Source organism: Pinus tabuliformis, chromosome 6 (genome assembly GCF_031772625.1).
Source record: "Pinus tabuliformis cultivar Carrire ecotype Pingquan chromosome 6, CPIR1, whole genome shotgun sequence".
In the NCBI taxonomy this organism is placed as follows: Eukaryota; Viridiplantae; Streptophyta; class Pinopsida; order Pinales; family Pinaceae; genus Pinus; species Pinus tabuliformis.
The window spans coordinates 68,739,293-68,767,251 of NC_142292.1; the positions used below are offsets into that span (position 1 = coordinate 68,739,293).

General features: G+C 38.7%; 1 protein-coding gene across 3 annotated transcripts in view; it reads right to left on the reverse strand.

The window, feature by feature from the left end:
• LOC149257273 (armadillo repeat-containing protein LFR-like) overlaps positions 1-27,959 on the reverse strand; it is a 132,955-nt gene that overhangs the window by 49,510 nt on the left and 55,486 nt on the right. The window contains exons 2-4 of one of the 3 annotated variants that reach the window (XM_089413879.1): positions 14,867-14,925; positions 2,065-2,234; positions 1,060-1,202 (exon numbers count right to left, since the gene is read on the reverse strand). In XM_089413879.1, coding sequence (XP_089270005.1) covers positions 1,060-1,202; positions 2,065-2,211 — 290 coding nt within the window. In that variant the 5' untranslated portion in view covers positions 2,212-2,234; positions 14,867-14,925. The remainder of the gene's footprint in view (positions 1-1,059; positions 1,203-2,064; positions 2,235-14,866; positions 14,926-27,959) is intronic. The other 2 variants (XM_089413878.1, XM_089413875.1) reach the window with 2 other exon arrangements.

The window sequence follows — 27,959 nt, forward strand, 5'->3', positions numbered from 1 at the left end:
TGATGCCAACAAAGCAGATTCATCTGCCAAATTGGATCCTATTATCCAATATTTCATAAATGAACCTGTTCAGTTAAAATAATAAGGTCCTCTTCAAAACAAATGCACTCTGTACTTGACAATTATACAGACATCTATGTAATAAGTTAATAACCCTTGCACAGAGTATAAACATTGTTTTCCCCTTTAAATTTCTAATCACGCACTATGCAAGCTCTTAGTACCCTCATGGAGTGGCAGCACCAGAAACTTACAAATAAGGGTGTTGTTACTCAAACAGTTTGCCTCATCCACTACAACCCTCCAGTTTAATCCAACATTAAATTCTCATCTGCCTTCAGGAGCTATTGAGCAGCTTCTTCAAAGGCACTGTACCTAGTTTTCCTGTTGAATTTACCAAATTCTTGACCAGCTGCTACAACTTCACCAAAGTAAATCTGCCTGATCATCTAGTAACAACCCTCCTGAAGGAGATCTTCCCTCAGTTAAATCCAATCTTGTTACTGTTCGTCAAGAATCACAGCCATATAATTTGATAAACAAAATCAGAACACCCTCAATGTTCTGAAGGAGACACTTTATTTAAATAGACATAGATCACTTCAATTTTATTATTCGGTAGTATTATATTCATATGTTAGCATTATATCCTTATCATTTTACTGTTCTGTCTACATCAAATCAGTATAAATTCTAAACTTTCTATATTCTATTTTGGTTAAATGGATGTCACCCCATGGCCAATAAATGCAATGTTTTTATTGAAATGATTTAAAATTAGTTGCCAATTTATGGTATAACTTTATTAATATTTTGTTACTATTCTATCAGTATCTGTTATTGTTAACTCATCGTGCCAACAAAGAGTCTCTAGTGTCCTGAAGATATATACCAGCATATGCACGTGTATTGCCCCATCAGCCATTGTTGAACCTCAATAACAAATATGAGATATTCATTCTACCAATGCAGAAATGCTACTTAAAGACCACATTTAAACATATGTTTTAGTTCCCAAATCTCCTCAACTCCTGGCATAATCATATAAGGAAAAATTACCTGATGCGTGAAAGTGGATCATTCGGGCTTGTTATTTCATATTCAGAGCCAAAACCTGTGAAGACACAATTTGCTCCCAAAACCCTTGGCCTGGCCAGTTTTGCAGCCTCCCTTGGGTGTGCAATATCACGCCAATCATCAACCTGGAAAGGAAATAAGATATGGAATTGAATGGAGCACCCAATAAACAAAATACCGATTAGTAACTCATGATAATGGAAGCATGAAGGAAGCATTCTACCAACTTATGCAGTAAACTTAACACAAAAAAGAATTCCCAAACATCAGCAGAGCCTTGGGACCACATAATTGTTAGCTGTACAGTGTAAAATATTTCAAGAAAGAAATTGTATTAAGACCTACAAATGACCTCAATAGGTCAATGAGTCTTGAAAGTACAACATGCCATACTGGCAATATGGGAATACCAAGGCATCTCCTAGATGCAAAAATAAAGTAAAATCAAAAAATAGAGAGTACAAAAGATAACCCCAGGAGGTAAAAACCTAGACAAAGAATTAGGAACTGATCCTATGTAAGAAGAGACAGTAATCTGCACAAGAATCAGAACAGGAGCTAGCACCACCATCGACTACAATAAAGGAACCAATGGGAACCTAAGGCTGTCTTCTGAGGAACAGACTGAGCTAAAAGGGCACAAACAGCTTATCCTTAGGGGCACAGCTTATCCTTAGGGGCACGAGAAGGGTACTCTTTGCTCAAGCTCTAATAATATCTCAAGCCAGTAAATATGAAGCACAATTCTGGAGAAAATATTGTCAATCCCACTCACAAAATGCTACCAAAAAAAATTTGGGTAGATACAATTTAGGGCACAACAATGGGCACCCAAAAACAAATGATGATAAGGAGCCATTCCTTGTGGCATGCATATTTGAGAATCTTAAACTTGAACTAAACTATATAAATATTTTAAGTAATGCCATATTTGCCACAAACTCGCCCGGGTTAATTAAACAGGATTCCTGGAAGTATGGTACACACAACTTGCAAAAGGGCATCCAAAACTCCTGGTAGCTTTGCAAGAGGAGTAGAATCTTTTCGAAGATCCTCCTTTTCTTTGAAGGACAGCACTGTAAGAGTATTTAAGGCCCATGTCAGCTCACTCTTTAACCCACTCTGTAGTGCCATGACAATTCTTTTACTGTTCTGATCTGCAAAAACAAACGCACGTCCTTTGAGCATTAACAAAAGGGTGGGGAAATTCAAATTTAAAGCAAATCAATTAATCATCATGAATACTATGGTAATTAGTATGTAACAAAGAATCAAAAGAGACATCAATATCATATACAATTCTGTATACATTAATTTGTATCCAGTCAAGCATGAAAACACAATGATTAAGCATTAACTTTCTTCACTTCATGTTTAACGGTTAACCACAAAAAATAATGCCCTTGGAATAATTTCAGGGTTAAAAACTTAAAACTCGAGACATACTTTCCCTTAGTTACTCTCAATACAGAGAGCCCTTAGCTTAAGCAATTTTTCATCTTTCAAGGATTATTTTCATTTACTAAATGTTAAATTGGCAACTAGGGCCAAACTCCATGTGGGTTAGCTTATTTCTGGCAGCTGATATTTTTATTGGATCCCTCTCGTCGAGAGGTGTAGGATTGATCCAAAGATCATCCGATTCCGATAAGTATTTATGGAGATATGAATTTATTTTGTTTATGTAATTATAGTCAAGCCGACTAGCTCTTATGTAGGCTCTAGAAGCCCAACCGACGTGTCTATTCATCATCCTCATTTTGGTATAAATAGATGAGGATTTGATATCATTTGCACACACGTATTCTTGAGGTGATCTCCTCTCCACGTCTGGGTTTTTGGAGAAGGAGAGAACCAAAAGAATACGCTGGCCTAAAAGGAGCCCCAGCTGCAAGATGATGCCCTAGCTACAGTACGATGCCCTAATCCGTTAATGGAGAAATTATACGCACAACAATGGAAACAGTTAAGTGATTGCCTAGATGCAGTTATACGCTGTCATAAAAGGGAAACGCAGTCAAGGCATGGAGCCACAGTTAGAGGAGATCTGGCGGCAGTAATGGAGCATCCCTAAATGCGGTCCAGGGTGACATTGATACGCTATCCAAGAAGCCTTCATACGCTGCCTGTAGCAGCCTAAAGGCAGTCCTGTTCACGCAGACAATGGGATAGACCTAGACCGCAGTTAAAGCATATGGAACCACACGATCAATACGCTGTTCAATATATACGTTGTTCATTGAGACCTAGCCGCAGGACCTAGCTATGATCTTAATGATAAACACGCAGTCAAAAGGGTTGATCTATAGCCTAATACGCAGTTCATGAAGCTGCAATGCATATGAGAAGTATAGATACGCTGTAAATGATATATATACATATTCAATGCAGCTGTTGAGACTCTAATACGCTAACAAGAAGGGACATCTATCCACACAGCAGATGGTGACTATATCCACGCAGTCATGAAGACCTATCACAGATCATGGAGTCACATAACCGCAGCCAATGGAAGAAGTCTCAACGCTGTCAGCATGAGGAGACCTATATGCAGCATAAGGAGACAATACGCAGTCAGCATGAGGAGACATATACACAGAACAAGGAGACATATACGCTGGCCAATGGAAACTCCTACAACGCAGACTTCATAGCACAGCGAGGAGACCTGTTCTTGCTGTCAAAAGGAGACACAGAACTTCGCATATTTTGGACTCATGTATGGGCTACAAAGAGAGGAACAGAACTCGGGTTTCATCTCTGAAATTTCATGAGAATATGGGTGCAAAGATCTGCTAACAAGAAGGGACAATACCTCTGAAGATCTTCCCATGTTAGGGCAAGCCACAGTAAGGTTTGACTGCACCTGGTTGTTTTAAGTGCAGTCACAATCTCGATACATGAAGCAACAAATGAAACCCTGTATGATGTCACCACAATAAGTCTCAGCATATATAATATCTGAAGGTGATATTCTTAGTATGAAGAAAGCAGAAAAGCTGGATGTATGTGATCTGGGCACATCTAGTCTTGATGGGCTAAGATCGCAACAGCCATAAACGTTGAACAATGATCTCAATTTTAGTTGGATAAAGAAGATCTCATTGACATACAGCAGCCTGAAGTATTAGATGATGTTTCTATATGCTGTAGTGATCACCTCTGAAGAAGGTAAGAGACAAGGATCATAATCTTACAGTACAGTAGGATGCAGTTATGATCTCAAGGTTCAAAGATCATCTCAGCCTCTAGGAACAATCATGGTGTGTAATCACTCATCAGAGCAGAGATGAGATCATTAGCATGAGTAACATAATGAAGCATGATGTAGATCATGGGCAGCATGATATATGGGCGACATGATGCATGAAGCATGGGCAGCTTGATGATGTATGAGATCATGGACATAAAGGGCAACACGAGATCATGATCATGGGCAGTATGATGATGATTAGTGCAGCATGGTGCAGTGGTACAGCTAGAGGATCAAATGCAGCACAATGATAGGTGAAGGAGTCACCTTGAGAATCAGTTGAAGCAGAATGTCTTCAACTGATCTCGTCATTATACGAAATGATCTATGCTTAGATCTAGACAAGTCAAAGTGTTGATTGTACTATCTCTATCTCTCTCTCTTTCTCTGCTAAACTTTGAAGATAAAAGAAGATTTGATCAAAGGGTTTCCCCACACACTGTGGGGTTTGTCCCTGGCTTGCGCCACATCCTGTGTCCTCTTGTCTTGGCTTGTCTTCTGCGTTTTATATTTATGTTCTATCTGCAGTTTATCGTAATGCTGATGTGATTGCTAACTGTGAAAATTTAAATAAATTGCTCTAGCATAGAACATACCAAATCTTAACATGGTATCAGAGCTGAGGTGAAGACAATGCCCAAGCAAGAGTGAAAGAGCAATCACCGAAGACAGTTGGGACAAGATAGAAGGATCAATGGGTTCCTCATAATTCACCTAGGGTGAAGTCAAAGCAGAGAATGTTATCAGAATGGCGCAGCGAAAGATTCTGATGGTCCATCTTAAGATCACTTCATTGGGAAGTTCGGATCTAAGGGTGGATGGAAAGGCGGATGCCTTGTTGAAATAAGTTCGGCCGTTATGCAAAGGAGTGTCCGAATGGCAGAGGCACATCTCTTGATGAAGATAACAATCATTCCTAGGACATCTTCAATGATCAAAAGAATGACTGGTAATGCAGGTCATCAAGGAAATGGTCGACTCTTCCACGAAAGCAAGGAACCCCTGAATCTCTTTTATGTACCTGATCGCAAGAAGAACCTGATGTCCATCTCGGAAATGGAAGTCAAAGGTTACAGGGTGGCACTTATCGATGGAAAGGTACGTGTTTGAAAATAGATCTTTTAAAGATGTTTTTGAGTTCAGGGTTGTATCAAGTCGCAGGAAGTCCACTGGGGACCATGTCCATTAACTCAGCGCCGGAGGTCTATGAGTCAAATGGTGACTAGGATGCCTGAATTCAAAAAGAAGCATGAAGGTACATGTCTGAAATGTACCGAAGGAAAATATTATAAGGGGACCATTCCCCTCATGCAGCAGGTTCACAGGCTTGGAACAACCCGAGGAGTTTGAGACTCATGATCAGGAATCTCATGTATACAGGTGGAAGAAAGCCCTTTATGGCTTGAAGCAAATCACCTCGAGCATAGTATGAGAGGATTGATAGCTGTCTAATGCAGCTGAGATTCACTAGGAGTGAAATCGATCCAAACCATTACTCGAAGGTTGTGGATGATAAACCTCTCGTACCGGCACCTATGTCTGACAGGTGCAGACCCTCTCATTTATAGGAGACAGAGGGAGTTGGATTCTGAATGTGAGAAGATAAGTTGCAAGCTTGTGACTGCCTCGAAGATCTTAACTTTCAGAAGTTATATGGTAATGATGTCGGACCAGATTTGGGAAATGCCTTTGAGTTTCATAAACTCATTCACATTGATGTACTTGGAGAACCTCCGTCCGGACATCTGTGTTGCAGTTAGCATGGTGAGCTCATATTTGGTTGAGCCTCACTAGATTGGTGCCAAGAATCTTCTAAGATATCTTCAGGGCACAATCTCTCATGAATTGAGATACACTGCCGGAAATATGAAACCACATGATTATTCGAATGATGAGTGGGCAGGAAGTATGGAGGATCACTAGAGCACTTCCCAGTGCTGTTTCTCTTTGGAATCTGCCTCGATATCCTGGATGAGCAGGAAGCAGAAGTCAGTGACTCTGAGCAGAATACATTGCTGATAGCATGGCCTTCTGTGAGGCAGTCTGGTTGTTGAAACTCTTCAGTGAGCTGTTTGTACACATGATGAATACCACTGTGATTCTCTGTGACAACTAGAGGTGGGATTCGATAATTGAGAAATCTCGTATTCGACAATTGCTCCAGCAGATAGACATCAAATACTGCCTTATGGGATATGGTAAGTCGATGATCAAGGAGGCTCCATCGAACTGAGATGATGTACAGGACAGAGCCCCGAGGAAAGATCAAATTTGTGATTTTCCTGAACGACTTGGAGTCATCGGGAGACCTTTGTAAAAGGGTCCTGCATGTTGCATACATTGAGCTCTGGGAGCTCTGGGGGGCTTGCAGTTCTACTGGAGCAACATACGACCACAGGGTGACTCACCCTCCCCTGGTGGTGCGTACTGGAACAAGATGATTCGCTCTCTTGTGGGACAAGATGATACGCTCTCTTGTGTAGCAGGATGATTAGTTCTCCTGTGAGGCCTGGATTGATGTGTTCTCCATGGCGATTGTAGCAGGATTGATGTGTTCTCCTGTGAGGCCTGGATTGATGTGTTCTCCATGGCGATTGTAGCAGGATTGATGTGTTCTCCTGTGAGGACAGGATTGATTAAGTTCTCCTGTCGAGGCATCCTACCCATGCAGTCTGGGACTCATGGGAAGTACCTCTCATCTGATCAATGAGTAGGGAAATGAAGTTAGGGACCATAGTAGTACCGATGGACGCATCGTTGTATCTACCGTACTCCCTACGCTAGGATGACCTCCATTAATCTGGGATCAATGATACTGGTCTGGGACCAGTGGTAGGAGTTGTACATACTATGACGCTGACTTCGGGTCGGCTGAGACTGGTCTGGGACCAGTGGTACATACTCCGAGACTGACTTCGTGTCAGTGCAGTACTGGTCTGGGACCAGTGAGAGTCGTACATACTATGACGCTGACTTCGGGTCGGTTGAGACTGGTCTGGGACCAGTGGTACGCACTCTGAGACTAACTTCGGGTTAGTGGAGAATGATATGACTCATTCTCGATCAATTCTTCTTCTTCATAGTTCAGCAGAGCTAAGCAGAGCAGAGCTACCAGAGCCAGCAGAGTTGAGTAGAGCAGAACTAGCAGAGCCAGCAGAGCAGAGCTAGCAGAGCCAGCAGCGCTGAGCAAAGCAGAGCTAGGAGAGCCAGCAGAGCTGAGTAGAATAGAGCAGAGCCAGCAGAGCTGAGCAGAGTTGGGCAGAACAGTGCAGGGCACTGATGGCAGAGATAGTACAGTCGTACATATGGATCAGCGGATGGAGTTCTCCCTAGTTGAGAGGGAGTGTTAAATTGGCAACTAGGGCCAAACTCCATGGGGGTTAGCTTATTTCTGGCAGCTGATATTTTTATTGGATCCCTCTCGTCGAGAGGTGTAGGATTGATCCAAAGATCATCCGATTCCGATAAGTATTTATGGAGATATGAATTTATTTTGTTTATGTAATTATAGTCAAGCCGACCAGCTCTTATGTAGGCTCTAGAAGCCCAACCGACGTGTCTATTCATCATCCTCATTTTGGTATAAATAGATGAGGATTTGATATCATTTGCACACACGTATTCTTGAGGTGATCTCCTCTCCACGTCTGGGTTTTTGGAGAAGGAAAGAACCAAAAGAATACGCTAGCCTAAAAGGAGCCCCAGCTACAAGATGATGCCCTAGCTACAGTACGATGCCCTAATCCGTTAATGGAGAAATTATACGCACAACAATGGAAACAGTTAAGTGATGGCCTAGATGCAGTTATACGCTGTCATAAAAGGGAAACGCAGTCAAGGCATGGAGCCACAGTTAGAGGAGATCTGGCCGCAGTAATGGAGCATCCCTAAATGCGGTCAAGGGTGACATTGATACGCTATCCAAGAAGCCTTCATACGCTGCCTGTAGCAGCCTAAAGGCAGTCCTGTTCACGCAGACAATGGGATAGACCTAGACCGCAGTTAAAGCATATGGAACCACACGATCAATACGCTGTTCAATATATACGTTGTTCATTGAGACCTAGCCGCAGGACCTAGCTATGATCTTAATGATAAACACGCAGTCAAAAGGGTTGATCTATAGCCTAATACGCAGTTCATGAAGCTGCAACGCATATGAGAAGTATAGATACGCTGTAAATGATATATATACATATTCGATGCAGCTGTTGAGACTCTAATACGCTAACAAGAAGGGACATCTATCCACACAGCAGATGGTGACTATATCCACGCAGTCATGAAGACCTATCACAGATCATGGAGTCACATAACCGCAGCCAATGGAAGAAGTCTCAACGCTGTCAGCATGAGGAGACATATACGCAGCATAAGGAGACAATACGCAGTCAGCATGAGGAGACATATACACAGAACAAGGAGACATATACGTTGGCCAATGGAAACTCCTACAACGCAGACTTCATAGCACAGCGAGGAGACCTGTTCTCGCTGTCAAAAGGAGACACAGAACTTCGCATATTTTGGACTCATGTATGGGCTACAAAGAGAGGAACAGAACTCGGGTTTCATCTCTGAAATTTCATGAGAATATGGGTGCAAAGATCTGCTAACAAGAAGGGACAATACCTCTGAAGATCTTCCCATTTTAGGGCAAGCCGCAGTAAGGTTTGACTGCACCTGGTTGTTTTAAGTGCAGTCACAATCTCGATACATGAAGCAACAAATGAAACCCTGTATGATGTCACCACAATAAGTCTCAGCATATATAATATCTGAAGGTGATATTCTTAGTATGAAGAAAGCAGAAAAGATGGATGTATGTGATCTGGGCACATCTAGTCTTGATGGGCTAAGATTGCAACAGCCATAAACGTTGAACAATGATCTCAATTTTAGTTGGATAAAGAAGATCTCATTGACATACAGCAGCCTGAAGTATTAGATGATGTTTCTATATGCTGTAGTGATCACCTCTGAAGAAGGTAAGAGACAAGGATCATAATCTTACAGTACAGTAGGATGCAGTTATGATCTCAAGGTTCAAAGATCATCTCAGCCTCTAGGAACAATCATGGTGTGTAATCACTCATCAGAGCAGAGATGAGATCATTAGCATGAGTAACATAATGAAGCATGATGTAGATCATGGGCAGCATGATATATGCGCGACATGATGCATGAAGCATGGGCAGCTTGATGATGTATGAGATCATGGACATAAAGGGCAACATGAGATCATGATCATGGGCAGTATGATGATGATTAGTGCAGCATGGTGCAGTGGTACAGCAAGAGGATCAAATGCAGCACAATGATAGGTGAAGGAGTCACCTTGAGAATCAGTTGAAGCAGAATGTCTTCAACTGATCTCGTCATTATACGAAATGATCTATGCTTAGATCTAGACAAGTCAAAGTGTTGATTGTACTATCTCTCCCTCTCTCTCTTTCTCTGCTGAACTTTGAAGATAAAAGAAGATTTGATCAAAGGGTTTCCCCACACACTGTGGGGTTTGTCCCTGGCTTGCGCCACATCCTGTGTCCTCTTGTCTTGGCTTGTCTTCTGCGTTTTATATTTATGTTCTATCTGCAGTTTATCGTAATGCTGATGTGATTGCTAACTGTGAAAATTTAAATAAATTGCTCTAGCATAGAACATACCAAATCTTAACACTAAACCATTTATTCTTCTAGAAATCACTACGCAGATCTTTGAAATAAACGGAAATTCCTTTGAGATATTTCATATTTTTAATGCAGTTGGGAAGCCACACGCTAAGAGAACCACGTAGAGGATAGGCAAAGAGAGCAGCAAGGATGGTGCACACCAGAGACAATTTGCTGAGAGTTCACCAAATGGCATTAGGTGACCCACCCTTGGGGTCAAATCCAGAAGGATAGCACAAACTTCTTGATATCCAAATATTGGATATTGTCTCCTCCCTGCATTTCTTTTTGTTTCTTCCATTTATAGATGAAATATTGTATGCTATTCTCTCTCTCACTCTCTCAATGAGAGGGAAGAACTCAAAAGCTTTTTGGAAAGAGCTACCAGAGCATAAATGGTTATAGGAGACTGATATCAAAAGAAAATAATATCATGGGAGAACAGAGCTTGTTGACTTCTCCATGCACCCAACACATGGAGGGAGGTTGCGTGCTTAGACAAAACCTTGCATTGGAGAAGGAACATTGCGCATTCCAATGGAACACATTAATCCATAGACAGAAAGGGGCTGTTTGGTTGTTGGCATGGAGGCTTACACTTAACTTGAGTTGAACGAGTGGACATATGGGTGTGGTGGACCCTGAGGAGGCATGTGACCTTGGAAATGCATTGGAAATTTCAAGCCCTAGAGGAGAAACCTTGAAGAGCAGCACTCATGCCTTGGTGCCTTGTTGATCATCATCACCTTGGAGTCTGACATCTATCACTTGGAGTAGAGAACTTAACATGTGTGGACCTACTTGTGTTTTATAGGATGCTTGTAGTGGGTTAATTCCATATGTCATTACAAATCTTACTTACCTCTTGTAAAGGAAGGTGAAAGTCATTATCATAATCACATCCACTTGTGCTTATTCTTCTTTACACTTGGGTTACAGATGTAAGAGGAGTGCTAGCCTCTCTCTCTCTCTCTCTCTCTCTCTCTCTCTCTCTCTTCTTTGTACTTTACCTCCATCTTAAGGAGCTATTGTTTCTTGAAGAATTTTAGAAGTTTACAGCTAAGGTTTTCACCCTTAGGAGGCATTGGAGCTAGAGTTTGGCCATAAACCCTAAGTTGTACTCGTTGAGAATAGAAAAAAAAAAGGAGATGCTTTGTATGGGGGGAAAGAGGACTTGCTAGTGGTGATTCTAGCTTGTTAGAGAATATTTGGTGGAGAGAGGGTTACTCTCAAGAGGAAAAGCAAAGGCCCTTCAGAGCAAAGCCAGAGGGAAAAATGGACATGAATCATCGACATGCAGAATCCCCAAGGAGAAGATTAAAGACAAACAAGAATATAAAGAAAGAGAAGATTTGACAAAACGTTAAGCATCTGAACCTGCGCATTACATTGATGGATGTCCATTGCAATATTGTAGTAATTGAATTTTGTTTCATATTTCATCTACTTCTTGCAGAGATGCATGGTTGCTTGACATGGGTGCAACATGCCACATGACCTTCTAGAGAGACTTCTTTGAAGATTTTAGTGACAATGTGTTCCAGAGAGACTTCTTTAAAGACTGCATTCCCTAATTTTCTTCTAAATGATGTGTTATATCTTCTAAAGTTGCAAAGGAATTTGTTGTTCCTTGTGCACATTCAACAACAAGGCCACTCTATTCATATGTTTGATGGCAAAGTAGAAATAATGAAGGCATCCAACAACATGGTTGTCATGATTAGAGTGGAGGATGAAAGATTGTTGCATACCTCTCTCATCACAATGAAAGTATATTGCCATCTAGCCTTCCATGGCATGCTAGATTTGGACATAATAATTATGGCAGCCTTCGTTTACTGAAAATGAATGGTGTTTCTAGTTTGCCTAACGTTGTCGCCCAAATTGTACAGGTGAGTGCAACAACAACTCAGGGCAAGGGCTGTCACTTTGATCCCAACCCTCTTAGTTTGTTTAAGTTGTCTCCCTACCGCAGGCTAAGGGGGGTTAGTCCCTATGGATGAAACAATGAGTTCGAGAGACACAACTGAATGGCCTAGCAACTTGGTTGAAATTGATTGGCAAGTTAAGATTATTTAGCACAATTTGATTAGATTTAAGAATTTCTTAAGTATGAGACCAGTGCCTTAGGAGTCAAATTGTTTGCGCAATGTGAATTAAGATACCAAGTTACCGGATGAACAGTTGTTGCTAAGATGAAAGCTATCCTATATGAGATGCGACCCCTAGAATTAAGTGAAATGCAAACTCTTGGTTAATTTTAGATTAGATGTCTATTCTAAGTGAGTCCTTTCTCTCAACTATTTTGGAGTTAGTCTCAAATGTAGGTTGTGGAGAGAAACCCAGGGGAAGCAAGCTATGGCTTGATTAATGATACCTCCCCTAGAGTTCTAACCATCCAAATGCCTTCGGCGCTGCAGGGACTGTGGCCCTGATGACTGCAAGGTCACCATGTTAACCACAAGTGAGGGTCTGAACTTCACAAGCTGGGTGAGAAAGGTGGTCTTATCTTCTTTCAACCAAGCTTATGCTTGGAGGTAAATTAATTAATGCACTACTAGCCCTAGAATGATATGCAAGATTATGAGTGATAACTTTAAGTGAGATTATTAATGACCCTTTAAGTACTTTGAGTTAAATTACTTGAAATTAGATGTTTAATACAAGAGCATGAACCAAGTACTTAAAGTGAAATTACAAGAACAAATCTCATTAAAGCAATAGTGCCAATGAAACAAGATTTGCTAATTAAAGTGCTTCAAAACCAATGAAACAATGTAACAATGAGACAAGCAACCTCTAATTGATCATTTAATCACAATGACTTAATAATAAAAGTGCTTTTAAAATAATGACAATGAAGAACAAGAAGCACCAATTCGATGTGTTAATCAAAAACCAAGTGAGGCAGTGAGGAATGTAAAGTGATTTTATCAATTAGCAATCTTAATTTTCATGACAAGGAAAAAGAACAATGTTATATCACTTTAATAATTAGACACAACGTTCCTTAATAAATAAGATCATTAACCATTATTCAAGCTCCTCTACAAGATATGCAATTATATTCTCTTCATAATGAGGTTGATTTTTATTAGAGCACACTTATATGCAAATCTTGAAATGCACAATTATGTCAGTGATGCAAAATGCAAAGAGTGACCAGCAAGACAACAATGATTAGTTTATCCAATTAAAGCAAAACTACTTATGTTACCAAGCTTATTATGATTTCTTAAATGTATTAGGACAACTTAGATCAAAACTTTAGCACCAAAACTCACAAACTTCGTTGTTGTAGCATTTATATCAGATTGAAAAGTACTTATATCAGCTACCCAAAATTAGCTAAAAAACCATAGAAATCATGAAATAAGCCTTTCTTATCATTTGAGATTAACCGTGAACTGAATGTAGACTTATGCCAATGATTTTTAGGGCTTAATTAGGATGTGTATTCAGAGTTTTACTGTTGTTATTAGGATATATCAGATCTGATCATTAAACAGAAATGAGAAAATTGGGGCTAGAGTGCAAACCCTTGAACCTACGGCCTTGCTAGTTGGCTAGTTGACTTCCCAAAGTGCACTAGAGCTCTTCTAAACACCTACAACACAAGTGTTAGCCTTGAATCAAATGGATCAGCCCTCTTGTGACTGAAACTAGGGCTTCTAGGGCTGGTTTATGGCTTGTTTGGCTACTTTGGCCCTTGAAACCCTTGCCCAAGAGGCTAGATAATCTGCAAAACCAATTGTTAGCCCAATAAACAAAAAATTTATGATCCAAGTCAATAGAAATCAACTCAAAATCATTTCCAATGATTCCCTAGGCCTGTAACCACATAAATTAGTCCAAAATATGATGCCAAACCCCACAGCTTGCCTAAAACGACTATAAAACCCCACAAGGAGCCCACACAATACCAGATCAAGGGGAAAAATGCCCAAATAAGATTGCAGTCTATGGCTAGAAGCCCTCTAAGGCCTGCGGCCAAGAGGAAATGCCCTCTAAGGGTTGCCACTTGTGGCCAAGAGGAAATGCCCTCTAAGGGTTGCAGCTAGGAGGAAAAAGCCTCCTAGGGCTTGTGGACAGCCCAAAAAGGCCTCTACTATCTAAGGCATGTAGCTAAACCTCTAATGGTTATCGCTTGGGTAGAAAACCCAAGAAGGGGTTGCGGCCACCCTAAAAGGGTTGTGGCTAGCTTGAGAGAGCCCACAAGGGCGGCTACCTCCACAAGCACTCGGACCCCTGTAAAATGCAAAATTTCACTTGGAAACCACTTCAAAGGGTCACAAATGGCTAGCAACCTCTTTCTCTAGCTAAGCGTTAACTTTATGGGGAACGGGAAGACTAGATCTTACTCTCCAAGGTCGAGATCAGCCTCCTCCTCTTGAATGAATAGCCCAGAAAATAATTGTTGCTTCAAACCCTTGAGTTATCACTTGCACAAATGAAAAGAAGAAAACCCAAGAGCCCAATATATACAAAAATTGGAATAAAACCCCAATAATTATTTACAAAACTTCAAAAATAAACAAGGGTTAGATTTATTTACAAATATTCACAATATTTACAAAATTAAAATATTTTCTCTTATTAGCAAATTAAATCTTTAAAACCCTAGTAATGAACTTGAAATAATTTTGAGAAAATAGAATTTTAAAATTTTTGTGTGATGGCAAAACCCTCCTGCATAGAAAAATCGTTAGATTAAGACTTGGAGCCAAACAAGGGTGTGATCCCCTCACAATCTATGAACTTGGAGGCCAAGGGCTGGAGCAACCTGTAACAATGCACTTCCAATGATAGATTATTAAACAAGAGGGGCTTGATTCATACAATAGATCTATAAGCCTGGAGATACCTGCCAGACTTCGCTAGATCTAGAGTATTTACTCTCACCCAACACCTAAGGCAAGATACCTGTACCAATAGATGTTCCGTCATGCAGCAATTGAAAAATAATCAACAATATTGTAGCTCAAAGCATATCAAATAAACATCCAGCACATACCATAGATCAACAAATGAGATACACCTTGAATTGAACCCCAAAGACTTTTTATTAAGTGCAAAAAATATCCAGCAAAGCTTCACTCAGTTACAAATGATTTTCAAGACTATCCAGACTCAAAGATGAGATGAGGAGCTCAATAGCTTCCTTATACAGAAAATGAGAGAATAGAACCCCTCCAAGTGGAAATACCGGCTAGTTGGCTTGATCCTTGTCAAAATAATCTCATTCGTTGATATTCCTTTGAAAATAACTTGATCTCCGCTGTTAATATTTTATTTTTTAGGAAAAAATCGAATTTCTCTTAAAACCCTTTTTTTATTGATCCAAAAAATAATATTTTCAACTAATATCCTCAAAAAATTCACTTAACCCCCAAGGTCCAAGGGGTCAATTTTTCTTTAAAAAACCATTTTTCCCTTGGTGGGGGTCCTCCAAAAATTAATCCTTCTTTGATCCACGATTTTTTTATTATTTTCCACTTGAAGAAAAAAATATTTTCTCTCAAATTATTTTTTGACTCAAAATTAATAAATTTTCTGACTTTGGATTTTTATTTAATTTTTCCAGAAAAATTAATTAAATGACTAGAGGGGATTAATTATTTTTTCCACCCTCAAATATTTTAGCCATGGTGTCTAACTATGAGTAACCATGCACTAAAATATTTTTTACATCAAGATATTACAAATTAATTGAACCCTTAAAAGGGGAAATACACATTTAAACATAGACCCTCAAGACACTACCCAATTCTGCGACACAATTTGATCTAGTATGAAACCAAGTGTCTATAATAAAATAATTTAGCCATGGTGTCTAAATATGAGTAACCATGCACTAAAATAATCCTAAACACACTTTTACATAGACTTGATAAACACTAGGACTCACCTAAGACCTTGTCAACGAATTCCACCCTAGCTTTGGGGTTATAACTGGAAGAAAAACTTTATCGATTATCCGTGTTTACAAACACACATAATTCGGGGAGGTTAAAAAACTTCCTAAGATGAAATCCTTTGACAAAATCATAGGCTTACCTAGGTGTTGTTACATGGCTTAATGGTCATACTAGCATCATTTACAATAATTTTTGCAGAAATTGGGTTTACAATGATAAAATTGGAAGTTGAATGATGACATTGATTCTTGAAAAAATTTATCCGGTGCTTTGTACTTTGCTTCTTGGATTGTTGACAAAGTGTAGTCAACGCCTACTATTCCTAGGAAACTAAAGCAATGTGATTCCTGTACCCTTGGAAAGTATAGCAAACAAACCTTCCATAATTTCATTTCAAGAGAATGTATGAAACTTAGACTAACACATTCTGATTCGTATAGCCCCATGCTTGTTCCATATACTAACGACAATGAATCTATGATCACTTTTATTGATCACACCAAGATGTGTTGGGTGTACTTGTTGAAAGATAAATCTCAAGCTTTTGAAACTTTTAAAAAATTTCATATATGGATTCAAAATGAAGCACAATCACATATTGGCTCTCTTCGTATTGATAATGGAGGAGAATATACATATAATGAATTTGAAAACTATCTTTGCCAACATGGGATTCAACATCAAACCACAACTCCATACAATCCTCAATAAATTGGTGTAGCTAAAATAATGAATAGGACTATATTGAATATGGTTTGTTCCATGATGTTTTTTTAAAATGTAAAGTTGATGTTTTGGGCTAAAGCGGTTATACGAGTAGTATATGTGAAAAACAGGTGTCCATGTCATGCACAAGCTTGATGCAAGAAATTGAAAGTGCATCTTCTTGGGGTATCAAATACCAAAGGCATATCATATTTTATAATGAGGTAAACAAAAAGTTTATTCTTTCCAGAGATGTATTTTTTCTTGAATCTTCCAAGACTAACCAAATTGTTGAACGGCAGCATGATCATTTGTATAGATTCATTCATGTAAAGACATATCATGAATTTGATGATAAGATTCCAGATCTTGAAGGCGGGATCCCTATCTTGGATCAATCTCTAGACCATCCTAGAAAGGTCCACCAATGTGGCTCATTAAAACACTTGAAAGTGTTCATCTTGATGAGGTTGAAAAGAAAGGAACTAAAGGTTCTACCAAACAAGATGGAGGTGATGTAATAATTCTAATTCAGATTATGTAGATGATATGGAAGCTTCATATGATCGTGAATTGAATTTATCTACTAATTTTGAACCAACTTCGATTGAAGAAGTTATTTCTCATGATGAATGGAAAGAAGCAATGTAGGAGTATTATGATCCTCTCAAGAATGGGACATGGAAGTTGGTGGACCCTCCATTCGAAACCAAACCAATTGGCTACAAGAGGTTCTACAAGAACAAGTACAAATTAGATGGCTCATTTGACAAGCATAAAGCAACACTTGCGGCAAAAGGATTTGCATGAAAAGAAGGCATTGACTATGACGAGACTCTTGCCCCCACAGCAAAATGAGCCACCATTTGTACTCTCTTTGGCTTGGCAGCACAGAACGGATTGAAAGTCCATTGAAAGTCCATCAAATGGATATGAAGATTGCCTTCTTAAAAAGATCATTTGAAAGGGAATGTCTTCATGTCTCAACCAAAAGGTTATGGTAAAAGGACAGGAATATAAAGTATGTAAACTCATCAAATCCTTATATGGTTTGAAACAAGCACCACGAGCCTAGTATGAAAAGCTAATTGAGCATCTTATGAAATTGAATTTCAAACACTTTAATCTTGATGACCAACTATGTTTATAAAGAAAGTTGACAAAACATTCGCATATCTTGCAGTGTATGTAGATGTTATGATGATGACTAGGAACAATGAAACATTATATTGCATCCATAAAGAAAGAGTTCAGGAAGGGCTTTGAGATGACAAATTTAAGACATTTTCACTATTACTTGGGCATTGAAGTGACTCAACATCCAAAGTACATATTCATCTCCCAAAAGAAGTACATTGGAGAATTGTTGAACAAGTTTGGCATGGTTGAATGTAACCTTCTTTCTACTCCAATGAAACAAAATTTGAAGCTCACATCAAAAAAGGGAATGAATTTGAGGATGCAACCAAGTACAGACAGTTTGTTGGAAGTCTTGTCTACCTTACCACCACTAGACAAAACATTTCATTTGTTGTGGGGATTCTTTACAGGTTTATGCAAAAACCTTATGAAGAACATTGGCTTAACACAAAAAGAGTTTTGGGAAACTTCAAGGGAACTCAAGATTTTGGACTCAAGTATTGGATATTTTGATTTAGACAATGATGGGGATAAAGAAAATGGAATATTGACTTTGTGCTTTCTCATGACTCTTGGATTAACAGTTGTCCCCTAGAGGTCATGCAGATAGTTAGTTCCAGCCAATGTTGCACGAAGCGGAAGCGAAGCGGAAGCGTTTTTTGGAAGCGGGGACGCCAAAGCATCATTTTCCAAAAATCTAGGAAGCGAAGCGTCCGCGGAAGCGTCTGCTATATATATATATATATATATATATATTATTTTTTTGCATTTATACTCAAAACAAACATCCCAAATACCAAATTAATTGTAGAAGACATGAAAACATGCATATTTTTGCATAAATCAAGATAGATATAACATCCATTGTACATTAATGATTAATTATTCGAGCATCAACCATCTAGAATCTAGATTCTTCTCCTCTTGTCTAGCCTTTGCCTCTACCTCGATTGTCTAGGGATATTAGTCAACATTGCCCAATTTTGATCAAACTACCTAATTCAAGACTTAAAATATGGTAGAAAAAGCTTAACATGCTTGATCGATGATTTTGACTTGATTGAAAGGTAATTTTTTGCTAAGGGCGTGCCGCGTGACAAAGGAGTTCAACAATAACACCACCAACACTAGGGTACATATAGGGCTTGGTGCTCTTGATTAAATGCTAATTGCATACCTTCTTACTTGATATAATCTAATGAAATGCCACAATCCCATTGATCCTGAATTCCTGAAAACTGTTAAGTCTGCTGAATTTTGAATAGGATATGAAATTCTATTTTCTCCATATGAAGTCCAATGAAGCTGGAACCACTCTCAAACATCCTGAGTCATTTCATGGTAATGTTAAAAATTTAAGTAAAAGGATGAAAATGAAAAATAAAGGAGAATGCCACTTTTACTTTAAGAATTTAACATTACCATGAGGGAGCATCTGCTATATTTATATTTTTTTTGCCTTCATTCGTCACCCTAACCCAAGGTGGACCCACCCCCAACAAGCAAACTCACCTAAAATAAAAAAAAAATTGAAAAAAAAACGATTTTCTAAACGCTTTTCTGGAAGCGTACGGGAAGCATACGCTTCCTCCTCCGAAGCGCCACGCTTCCGATGCCCGAAGCGCCGTACGAAGCGCGCTTCGGCGCTTCTGTACAACGCTTCCAAATTTCCAGGAAGCGTCTAAAAATGTCGAAGCGGCGCTTCCGAATTCGGAAGCGCCGCTTCCGGCCAAGCTTCCTAGGCGCTTCCGTACGGGACGCGCTTCGGGGCTTGGAACCGTGGGGGGGGGGGGCGCTTCGTGCAACACTGGTTCCAGCGAGCTGTTGAGAAATCAATGCATGTAGATATTAGGGTTTGATTCCTCTTTTCTTGATAATTACATGTGATGTGTGTTGTCTTCTTTTACTTCTTTATTATGTTGTCTTTCATCAAGCAATTACCAAACCAAAAGTTCATGAAGATCACAAGAACAAGAAACACAAGATGTAGACACTCAGCTAGGGAAAAACCTCTATGACAAGGAAAACCCAATCAAACTCTTCCTCTAGTAGATTCAAATCAAGATGAGACAATCCAAGACCCTTTTGAACTAGATAAATACCTCCTCCAATCACCAAGCCAACCCTTCCTTCAAGTAGACAAACTCTACCAAAGTCACCAAATGTCAGCTCCTCAAATATTGCTTCAATCCAGAATTTCAGCGCCCCCAGCAACAAAATTTCAGAGATGTTAACCACACTTCATCAACAATCAAAGGAAGTAGGGTACAAAGCAATGAAGAATATTTTTCAAAGATAAAAGTCATCAGCCAACATGATTATATCATTGTAAACCCAATTTCTGCAAGTTTCATTGTAAATGATGCTAGTATGAAAATTTAATCATGTAACAACACCTAGGTAAGCCACTGATTTTGGCAAAGGATTTCATCCTAGGAAGTTTTTTAACCTCCCCAAATTATGTGTGTTTTTTTCTTCCAGCTTAAACCCCAAAGCTAGGGTGGAATCCGTTTACAAGGTCTTAGGTGAGTCCTAGTGTTATATCGAGTCTATTATAAAAGTGTGTTTAGGAATAATTCTAGTGCATGGTCCCTCGCAATCAGAAACCATGGCTAAATTATTTTATTACAAGCACAATTGATTGCATACTAGATCATATTGTGTCATAGAATTAGGTAAATTATTGAGGGTCTATGCGTAAAGGTGTTTTCCCCTTTCAAAGGTTGAATTTGTAATAACTTGATGTAAAAAATATTTTAGTGCATGGTCCCTCATAGTTAGACACCATGGCTAAAATATTGGAGGGTGGAAAAATTATTAAATCCCCTCTAGTGTCAATTAATTAATTTTCGTGGCTAAATCAAATTAAAATCCTCTGGCTAAATCAAATTAAAATCCTATGCCAGAAAATTAATTAATTTTGAGTCACAAATAATTATAGAGAAATTAATTTCTCTCCAAGTGGAAAATAATCAAAATTTCGTAGGTCAAAGGAAAGTCAAATTTTGAAGGTCCTCTACCAAGGGAAAAATGGATATTTTAAAAAAAATTGAGCCCTTGGACCTTGGTGGTTAAGTAAGTCAATTTTTTTAAGAAAATAATCCAAGATATTAATTTTTTGGATTAATTAAAAGTGGTTTTTACGAAAAATTCGAATTTTTCCTCGAAATAAAAAATTCAACGGTGGAGATTAAAGGATGATGGTCAAGATTATTTTGATGTGGATAAAGGCAACTAGCTGTTATTTTCACTTGGAGGGGTTTCCTATATAAAGAAGCTATTGAGCTTCTATAGGATATCTTTGTATGATCTCTGGATGAGAAAAAATTTGCAACGTTGGTATTGAGTTGTTGCTCTGCTGGGAACATTTGTATCATAATAGAAGGATTTTGGAGTTCAGTTCATAGTGTTCTTCTTCTGTTGATCTGTGGTATCTGTTATCTATGTGTGATCCTATATTGTGTTGAATAACTTTTTTTATAAATTGTTATTTCATTTGTCGGTGATAAGAACATTTTATTGGTATATGCTATCTTAGGTGATCTGATTCACCATATGATCTAACAATTTTATCTTGAGAAAATTATAGAGATTTACAGGTATGCTAACCCCTGAGCTCCAAGTACACAGTGAGGAAGAGCCAACTATGTTTGGGCTCTGATATTTCGTTGTGGTAATTAATTTTGCTTAAGTGTTTTGGCCAATATATCTTTCAAATTATTCATCCATGGTCATTTATTCAAAAAATATTTTCAAAATTATTATTTGATTTTGGGCTAAAAGAAATTAATTTGCTAATGAGAGCTTATAAATTTAATTTGTAAATATTGTAAATATTTGCAAATTATTTTTCTAACCCTTGTTATTTTGCATCACTTGGATATTTGGGATATATTGTGTTGAATAACTTTTTTTATAAATTGCTATTTCATTTGTCGGTGATAAGAACATTTTATTGGTATATGCTATCTTAGGTGATCTGATTCACCATATGATCTAACAAATTTATCTTGAGAAAATTATAGAGATTTACAGGTATGCTAACCCTTGAGCTCCAAGTTCACAGTGGGGAAGAGCCAACTATGTTTGGGCTCAGATATTTCATTGTGGTAATTAATTTTGCAAAAGGGTTTTGGCCAATATATCTTTCACAATTATTCATCCATGGTCATTTATTCAAAAAATATTTTTCAAAATTATTATTTGATTTTGGGCTAAAATAAATTAATTTGCTAATGAGAGCTTGTAAATTTAATTTGTAAATATTGTAAATATTTGTAAATTATTTTTCTAGCCCTTGTTATTTTGCAGCACTTGGATATTTGGGATTTTATCATTTTGTATACATATATTTGGGGTTTGGAAATTCTTTTATTCATTTGTGCAGGTGATAGCTCGAGGGTTTGAAGCAGCAAAAATTTATGGGCTACTCATCCAAGCAAGGAAGGCTGATCTAGGCCCTTGAGGGTAAGAGCTAACCTCCCTAGTGGTAACCTGGGTGCAGGCGATATGGACAAGCGCCCAAATCCTGATATAATTTCTTCTAACTCTAGCTAAATTTCTCCTTCTGCTTCAACAGGTGTATTAGTCATCTAATGTTAGACTGACTGCCTCATGAGTTTTTCCTCTGAACACCCCAACCCTTGTTATCGGCCACAAATCATATCATAGGCTTGTTTCCCTCCTTCCGGACTATAATTCCATAGGAATTATAAAAATATACTAGCATTGCTTTAAAATGAGGAAACTGTGTTTTAAACGCAAAACACACAGTCGGTGGGCTTTCTTGTTCCAAAGGAACGGAATAACGCTATCAGTGCTTTTAAAACCACTATAGTGTTAATTCTGAAGAATTACACTATCGACAGTAAATCGGCCCTTCCAGTGTTCCTTTCTCAGACGCAATAACACGTAGTGTTATCGGAGATCGCAATCAGCGACTCCAGTACTCCCAATGCTAGGATCCTCCCGCTCCAATCTTGCAATGTGATCAACTTCGCGGACCCGACGCCTTATTCACCCTGCTCTATAGCGTTTTGGGTCCAAGCTGTCAGAGTTCGGACTTCGGCGGTTCCAAAGGTCCTTACCACCCTACAGTGGTTCTGCGATGCAATAATGGTTTGGACCCGATACAGGTATGAACCAAATTTAATAAAATATCAGGTCTGGAACTTCGTTCATCTAATTAATTTCACGAATTTCCTGTGTAAAACAGAGTTTCCGCTTGCAGAACTCAACAATGCTTATAAGGAAAACAGGCGTGCCGATATAAGGGAAAAACCATACCAACAAGCTTAAATCAAGTATTAATAGGGAAACAATGCCGAATCACCATTAACAAGGTTCAAAAGAAAAGAATCGCCACCAAACACACATGCAAATACCAGTTAACAGAGAACTGTCAATTCGAATGCACAGAGAGAGTTCTTCGAAAGTCACAATGCATCCGGGATCGACCTCTACAGAGAAGTCTCGTTATTTCCTTTTATAAATAATAGATAAAGCCCTCTCGGTCCTTATCCCATACAAAAGCATGCCAATTACATAGAGCGATTAAAGCAATTATCCATAAAGCTTACTATAGCTTATCCATAAAGTGATTATTACAACATGATTTTATTCTTAATTCTATCCTTATCTTAAACTAGAAAAGCATGGAATTTGATGGCTAAAGGACCCCACTCCTTTGCCTGTAGGTTTTTTTTTAATTTTTGGAATAAGTTTGAAGATTTTTCCCTCCAAGTCACATGTTCCTGCATCACCCAGCCTCCAGCAACTCAACGTCCAGCTGAAGAAGGGAATTCGTCCAACAGTTTGAGCTTAATATTGTCATTTTATGGTGAAACTTTTTGTGTTTGTAGGGGTTTCAAATTTTTTTTGGCCCTAAGGTCTAGTCGTCCTCCTCTGCCCTAGTCGTGAGCCTTAGTGGTCGTTCTAGGCCCTTGGCCCCCCTCCTTTGCTTGGCCACAGCCCCCTAAGGGGATTTCCCTTAGGCTGCTAGCCCTCTAGACTTAGAGGCAGCCCTTTTAGGGTCATATCCTTAGGCCACAGGTCTTAAGGGGCCTCGACCCCCTTCCTTTGCCTTGACCACAGTCCCTAAGGGGCTTAACCCTTAGTCGCCGGCCCTAAAAGGGCCTTTCCTCGCCCCACGTCAGCCCTTTTGGGCTTGACGTCAGCCCTTGTGGGCTTCTCCTTCTCGGTCGTGGCCTTCTATGGCCTTCTTTCCCCTTATTTAGCCCTTTCTTGGTCTTTCTAGCCTTTCATCACCCCTTCCTACTAGCCCTAGTGTTGGGGTTTCCTTGCCCTCATCTAGCCATTCTCCAATCATTGATTTAGTTTGCATTAGTATTTCGTCTCTAACTCTTGGTTTTGCTGTGATCCTAGAGCTAACTTGGTTGTTGCAGGTATTCAAGTTCAATGGAAGTTTCTCTAGCCACCTACAAGGCCATTAGGTCTCTCGGTTTGCACTATAATGCTTCATTCTCATCACTGTCCTCATCTTGAATCCTGACGCATTTTATGACAACAGTATATTCAGGGCCTAAATACATTTAAAATAAGCCTAAATTTACTAAATAATTCACTTAAGGCATTAATAATTAATCTAAACTTAGATTCTAAAGTCGAATTGAGCGCATATAAGTGAATTTGTGTGGACTTTTCGGTAATTTCCAAATCTGATATGTTTGCTACAGCCACATAAAATCATCTACAGCAGTAGTAAAATTGCATAATATTGGCATAATAATCAATTCACAAGCATATTTTATCATTGGCAAATCATTTACATTTTTGGGGCTTGCATTTCTTGTCATTTATTGAAGGTTGTCATAATAATTTAAGATCTGATATAAAAATTACAGTGGTGGAAAAAAGTGTTGAAAGCCATCCAATTTCATTTAGCAATCTTTCCTTGCATCTTGTGCATCTTGAAAAGGTGCTTTCCAGTGGAATTGAGTCCTTTTGCACTCTTCCATAAGCATATCTCTAATTGCATTAACAAACACAAGTGCTTCAATTGAATCGATAATTATTTGATGAGATTGGCTTGTGGATTAATGCTTTGTCTTCATTGATATTGTGGAAATAAATATCTCTTGTAGATTTACAATCTTGTTAATCAAAGACATTCTTAAAGCACTTAATCAAGTCTAATCATAATTGTGATAAGGGGAATTCAATTTTTCTTGTGTATTTAATTGGCATATTGGCATTCCATTGTTATAATTTTGAAGATTTGTTAATTGTGCATAAAGATCCTTCTCTAATTGGTGAAAGAAGCATTGGATTTGTCTATAAGCAATTGCCTATTGGTAATCTTGGTAACATTTTTTGGCGTCGTTTATTTTGAGCACTTTCTCTTGTGGTGAAGATTGTCGCTATCTATTGTTAAGTTCTTCATTGTTCTAAATTGAGATGTCATTGAGTGCTTAAGAACCTTAAGAATAATCGCTCAGATTGTGCATTTGCATTTTAGAACTAATTTTGCACTAATTAATTTACCTCCAAGCTTGGTTGATAGATAGATAGGACCACCTTTCTCACCCAACTTGCAAAGTCTAGACCCTCTTCAGTGGTTAACACAGTGACCTTGTAGTCATCAGAGCCACAGTCTCTGCAACGCTAGAGGCATCAGATGGTTAGAACCCAAGGGGAGGTATCGTTAATATAGCCTCTGCTATCTTCCCCTGAGTTTCTCTCTCACAACCTACTCTAGAGACTAACTTCAAAATAGTTGAGAGGAAGGATTCATCTAGGTAGGCATCTAATTTAAAATAAACCAAGATTCTGCATTTCACTTAGATTTTAGGTGTTGCATTTCATTTAGGATAGTGAAGCATCCTAAAGCAACAACTATTTGTTGAGATATCAGTGTTGTCATTGATGGACATAAGGATTGAATACAACATATGAATTGAATATATATACAAATAGAATAGAAGCAGTGGACCCAAGGAGGAAAGATATCAGAAGCCATCGAAAGGGAAAGAGTAAAGAGAAGCCATCAGAAAGCTAAATCACAGGAACAAGAACCCACAAGAAAGCCAAGCCAAGAAGCGATACAAGGAAGAAAACAACGATAACAGAGGAACATCGGAGAAATCATATTGGCGCTTTATTATGTGTTACCACTTAGAAACCCTAATCTCTAATCTTTGATTTGAATGGAACCTCCAATATGCGGACCCAATTGATTTTATTATAATGGCTCTAACGTAATATCGCATCCACCTGCATCGCAAGTTTTGAAGCCTTGTCACATTAAAATCTTCGATTGCGATATGAGATGCGGACCCGACTGCTCCATTATAATATGACTTAATATAATATCACATCCATCGTATCGCAAGTTTCAAAGGAATGACATCATAAAACTGTCGATTACGATTTGGTTGTGGACCCGACGTTTTATCAAAATAGGTTTAATATAATGTCGCATCCGTCAATGGTCAGGGCTTGATGCGGACCCGATTGGAAGTATCAAAAAGAGCTTATTGGAATATCGCAAACATTGAAAGTAGGGGCATCGGCGATGTTGAATCGGAAGAAAGTACATGTGTACAACTTGAAAAAACCTCCGATATTCATGAGGTTGCGATTGCGGGATTAAGGTGATGATGTGGCAGGTGGGACCACCCATCATCCAGTGTAATGTGGCTTTAGCTATGTTACTATGTGGCTTCCATAAATAACAAGTCTATGGTTGAATATCATCAAAACGCCCCTTCGATATATTTTTAATGTGCCACCTCATGCACAAGTTGGCCTCAACTCCAATGAATGTGTCTTTTTGTTTATTGGTGAAACTCATTCATACATATATATATATATACACACATACAAGTTAAACGCTTCATTTCAAGTGTGAGTCTTGGGGATCATTACAAAAAAGAAGAGACAATTCACAACTCATGAACTTGAAAAGGAGGACAAAAGACAGAGAGACTGATCACTGGATATCTGAAACAAATGAAATCGTAAAAAGCTCAGACCCGTGAGACATTTGTCCAGTTTGGGTAAAGTCTTGTTCTATGGACAAGCACGTTCAAAAAAATCGGACCAAGTGAAGCGGGCATAAGTGAGTAACTCAGAGTTTCAACGAATGTGCGAAGGAGCAAATCTTTTGTAGCTTGACAGAAGTGCAGACCGTAAGAGTAGTTCTGTGAAGGAGCTCGGTGGAAGAACTAGCACATTAAGGGGTGAAGGAAGCCTCAGATCGTCAGTAAGGAAAGGTACTACAGCATCAGGAGATGGATCTGGTTGTACTCCGTTGAAGCAAACAGACATGTGAATAGCAAAACAAAGTTGTGAATAATCTATTTTGAGAAATCTAAGGGGTTGGAAAAACAATAGGGTTGGAGCCCTAGAGGTCGGAGCCTCACGAAAGTCCAACCTAGTGCTTGGCAACAAGTTGGAGCTTTAAAGATAAAAGGGTTGATGCCCGCAATTATCATTGTACACAATTTTTTGTAAAAGAGGATTGGTGTCCTCAATTATTTATAATAAAATCCTTATTATTTACTTCTTTGTGTGTAATTGTGAAGAATCTTAACTGGTAAATTTAACAATTGAAAAGAAATATTGATTCACCCCCCTCTCAGTATTTCCAACAATTGGTATTAGAGCCAGCTTCTTCATAATCAGCCTAACAACTGGAAGAAGGATTCTTGAGTCACAATGAAGAATCAGGATGCAAGAAAAATACCTCAGTTTCATGGAACAAACTTTGGTTTTTGGAAGCATAGGATGACATTCTATTTAATGTCTCTTGGACCTGAAGTATGGCAATCAGTTACCGATGGGTATATTGTTCCAACCATTCTACCAACAGATCAGGACAAACGGAAAGCCTATATAGCAAATGCCAAAGCACTAAATTCCATAACAAGTGGAATTACTGATTCAGAATTTACAAAAGTTATGAACTGTAATTCTGCCAAGGAAGTATGGGACAAACTTATTGGTATCTATGATGGAGACTCCAAGGTCAAAAAGGTGAAACTCCAAACACATAGAAGACATTTTGAGAGCCTTAAGATGGATGACGAAGAGGATATTGCAGCCTATTTCCTCCGGGTAGCTGAAGTTGTCAACTCACTCAAAGGCCTAGGTGAAACCATTGAAGAAAGCACATAGTGATGAAAACCAATGGTTTGTGGATACAGGATGCTCAAGACACATGACAGGTGACCA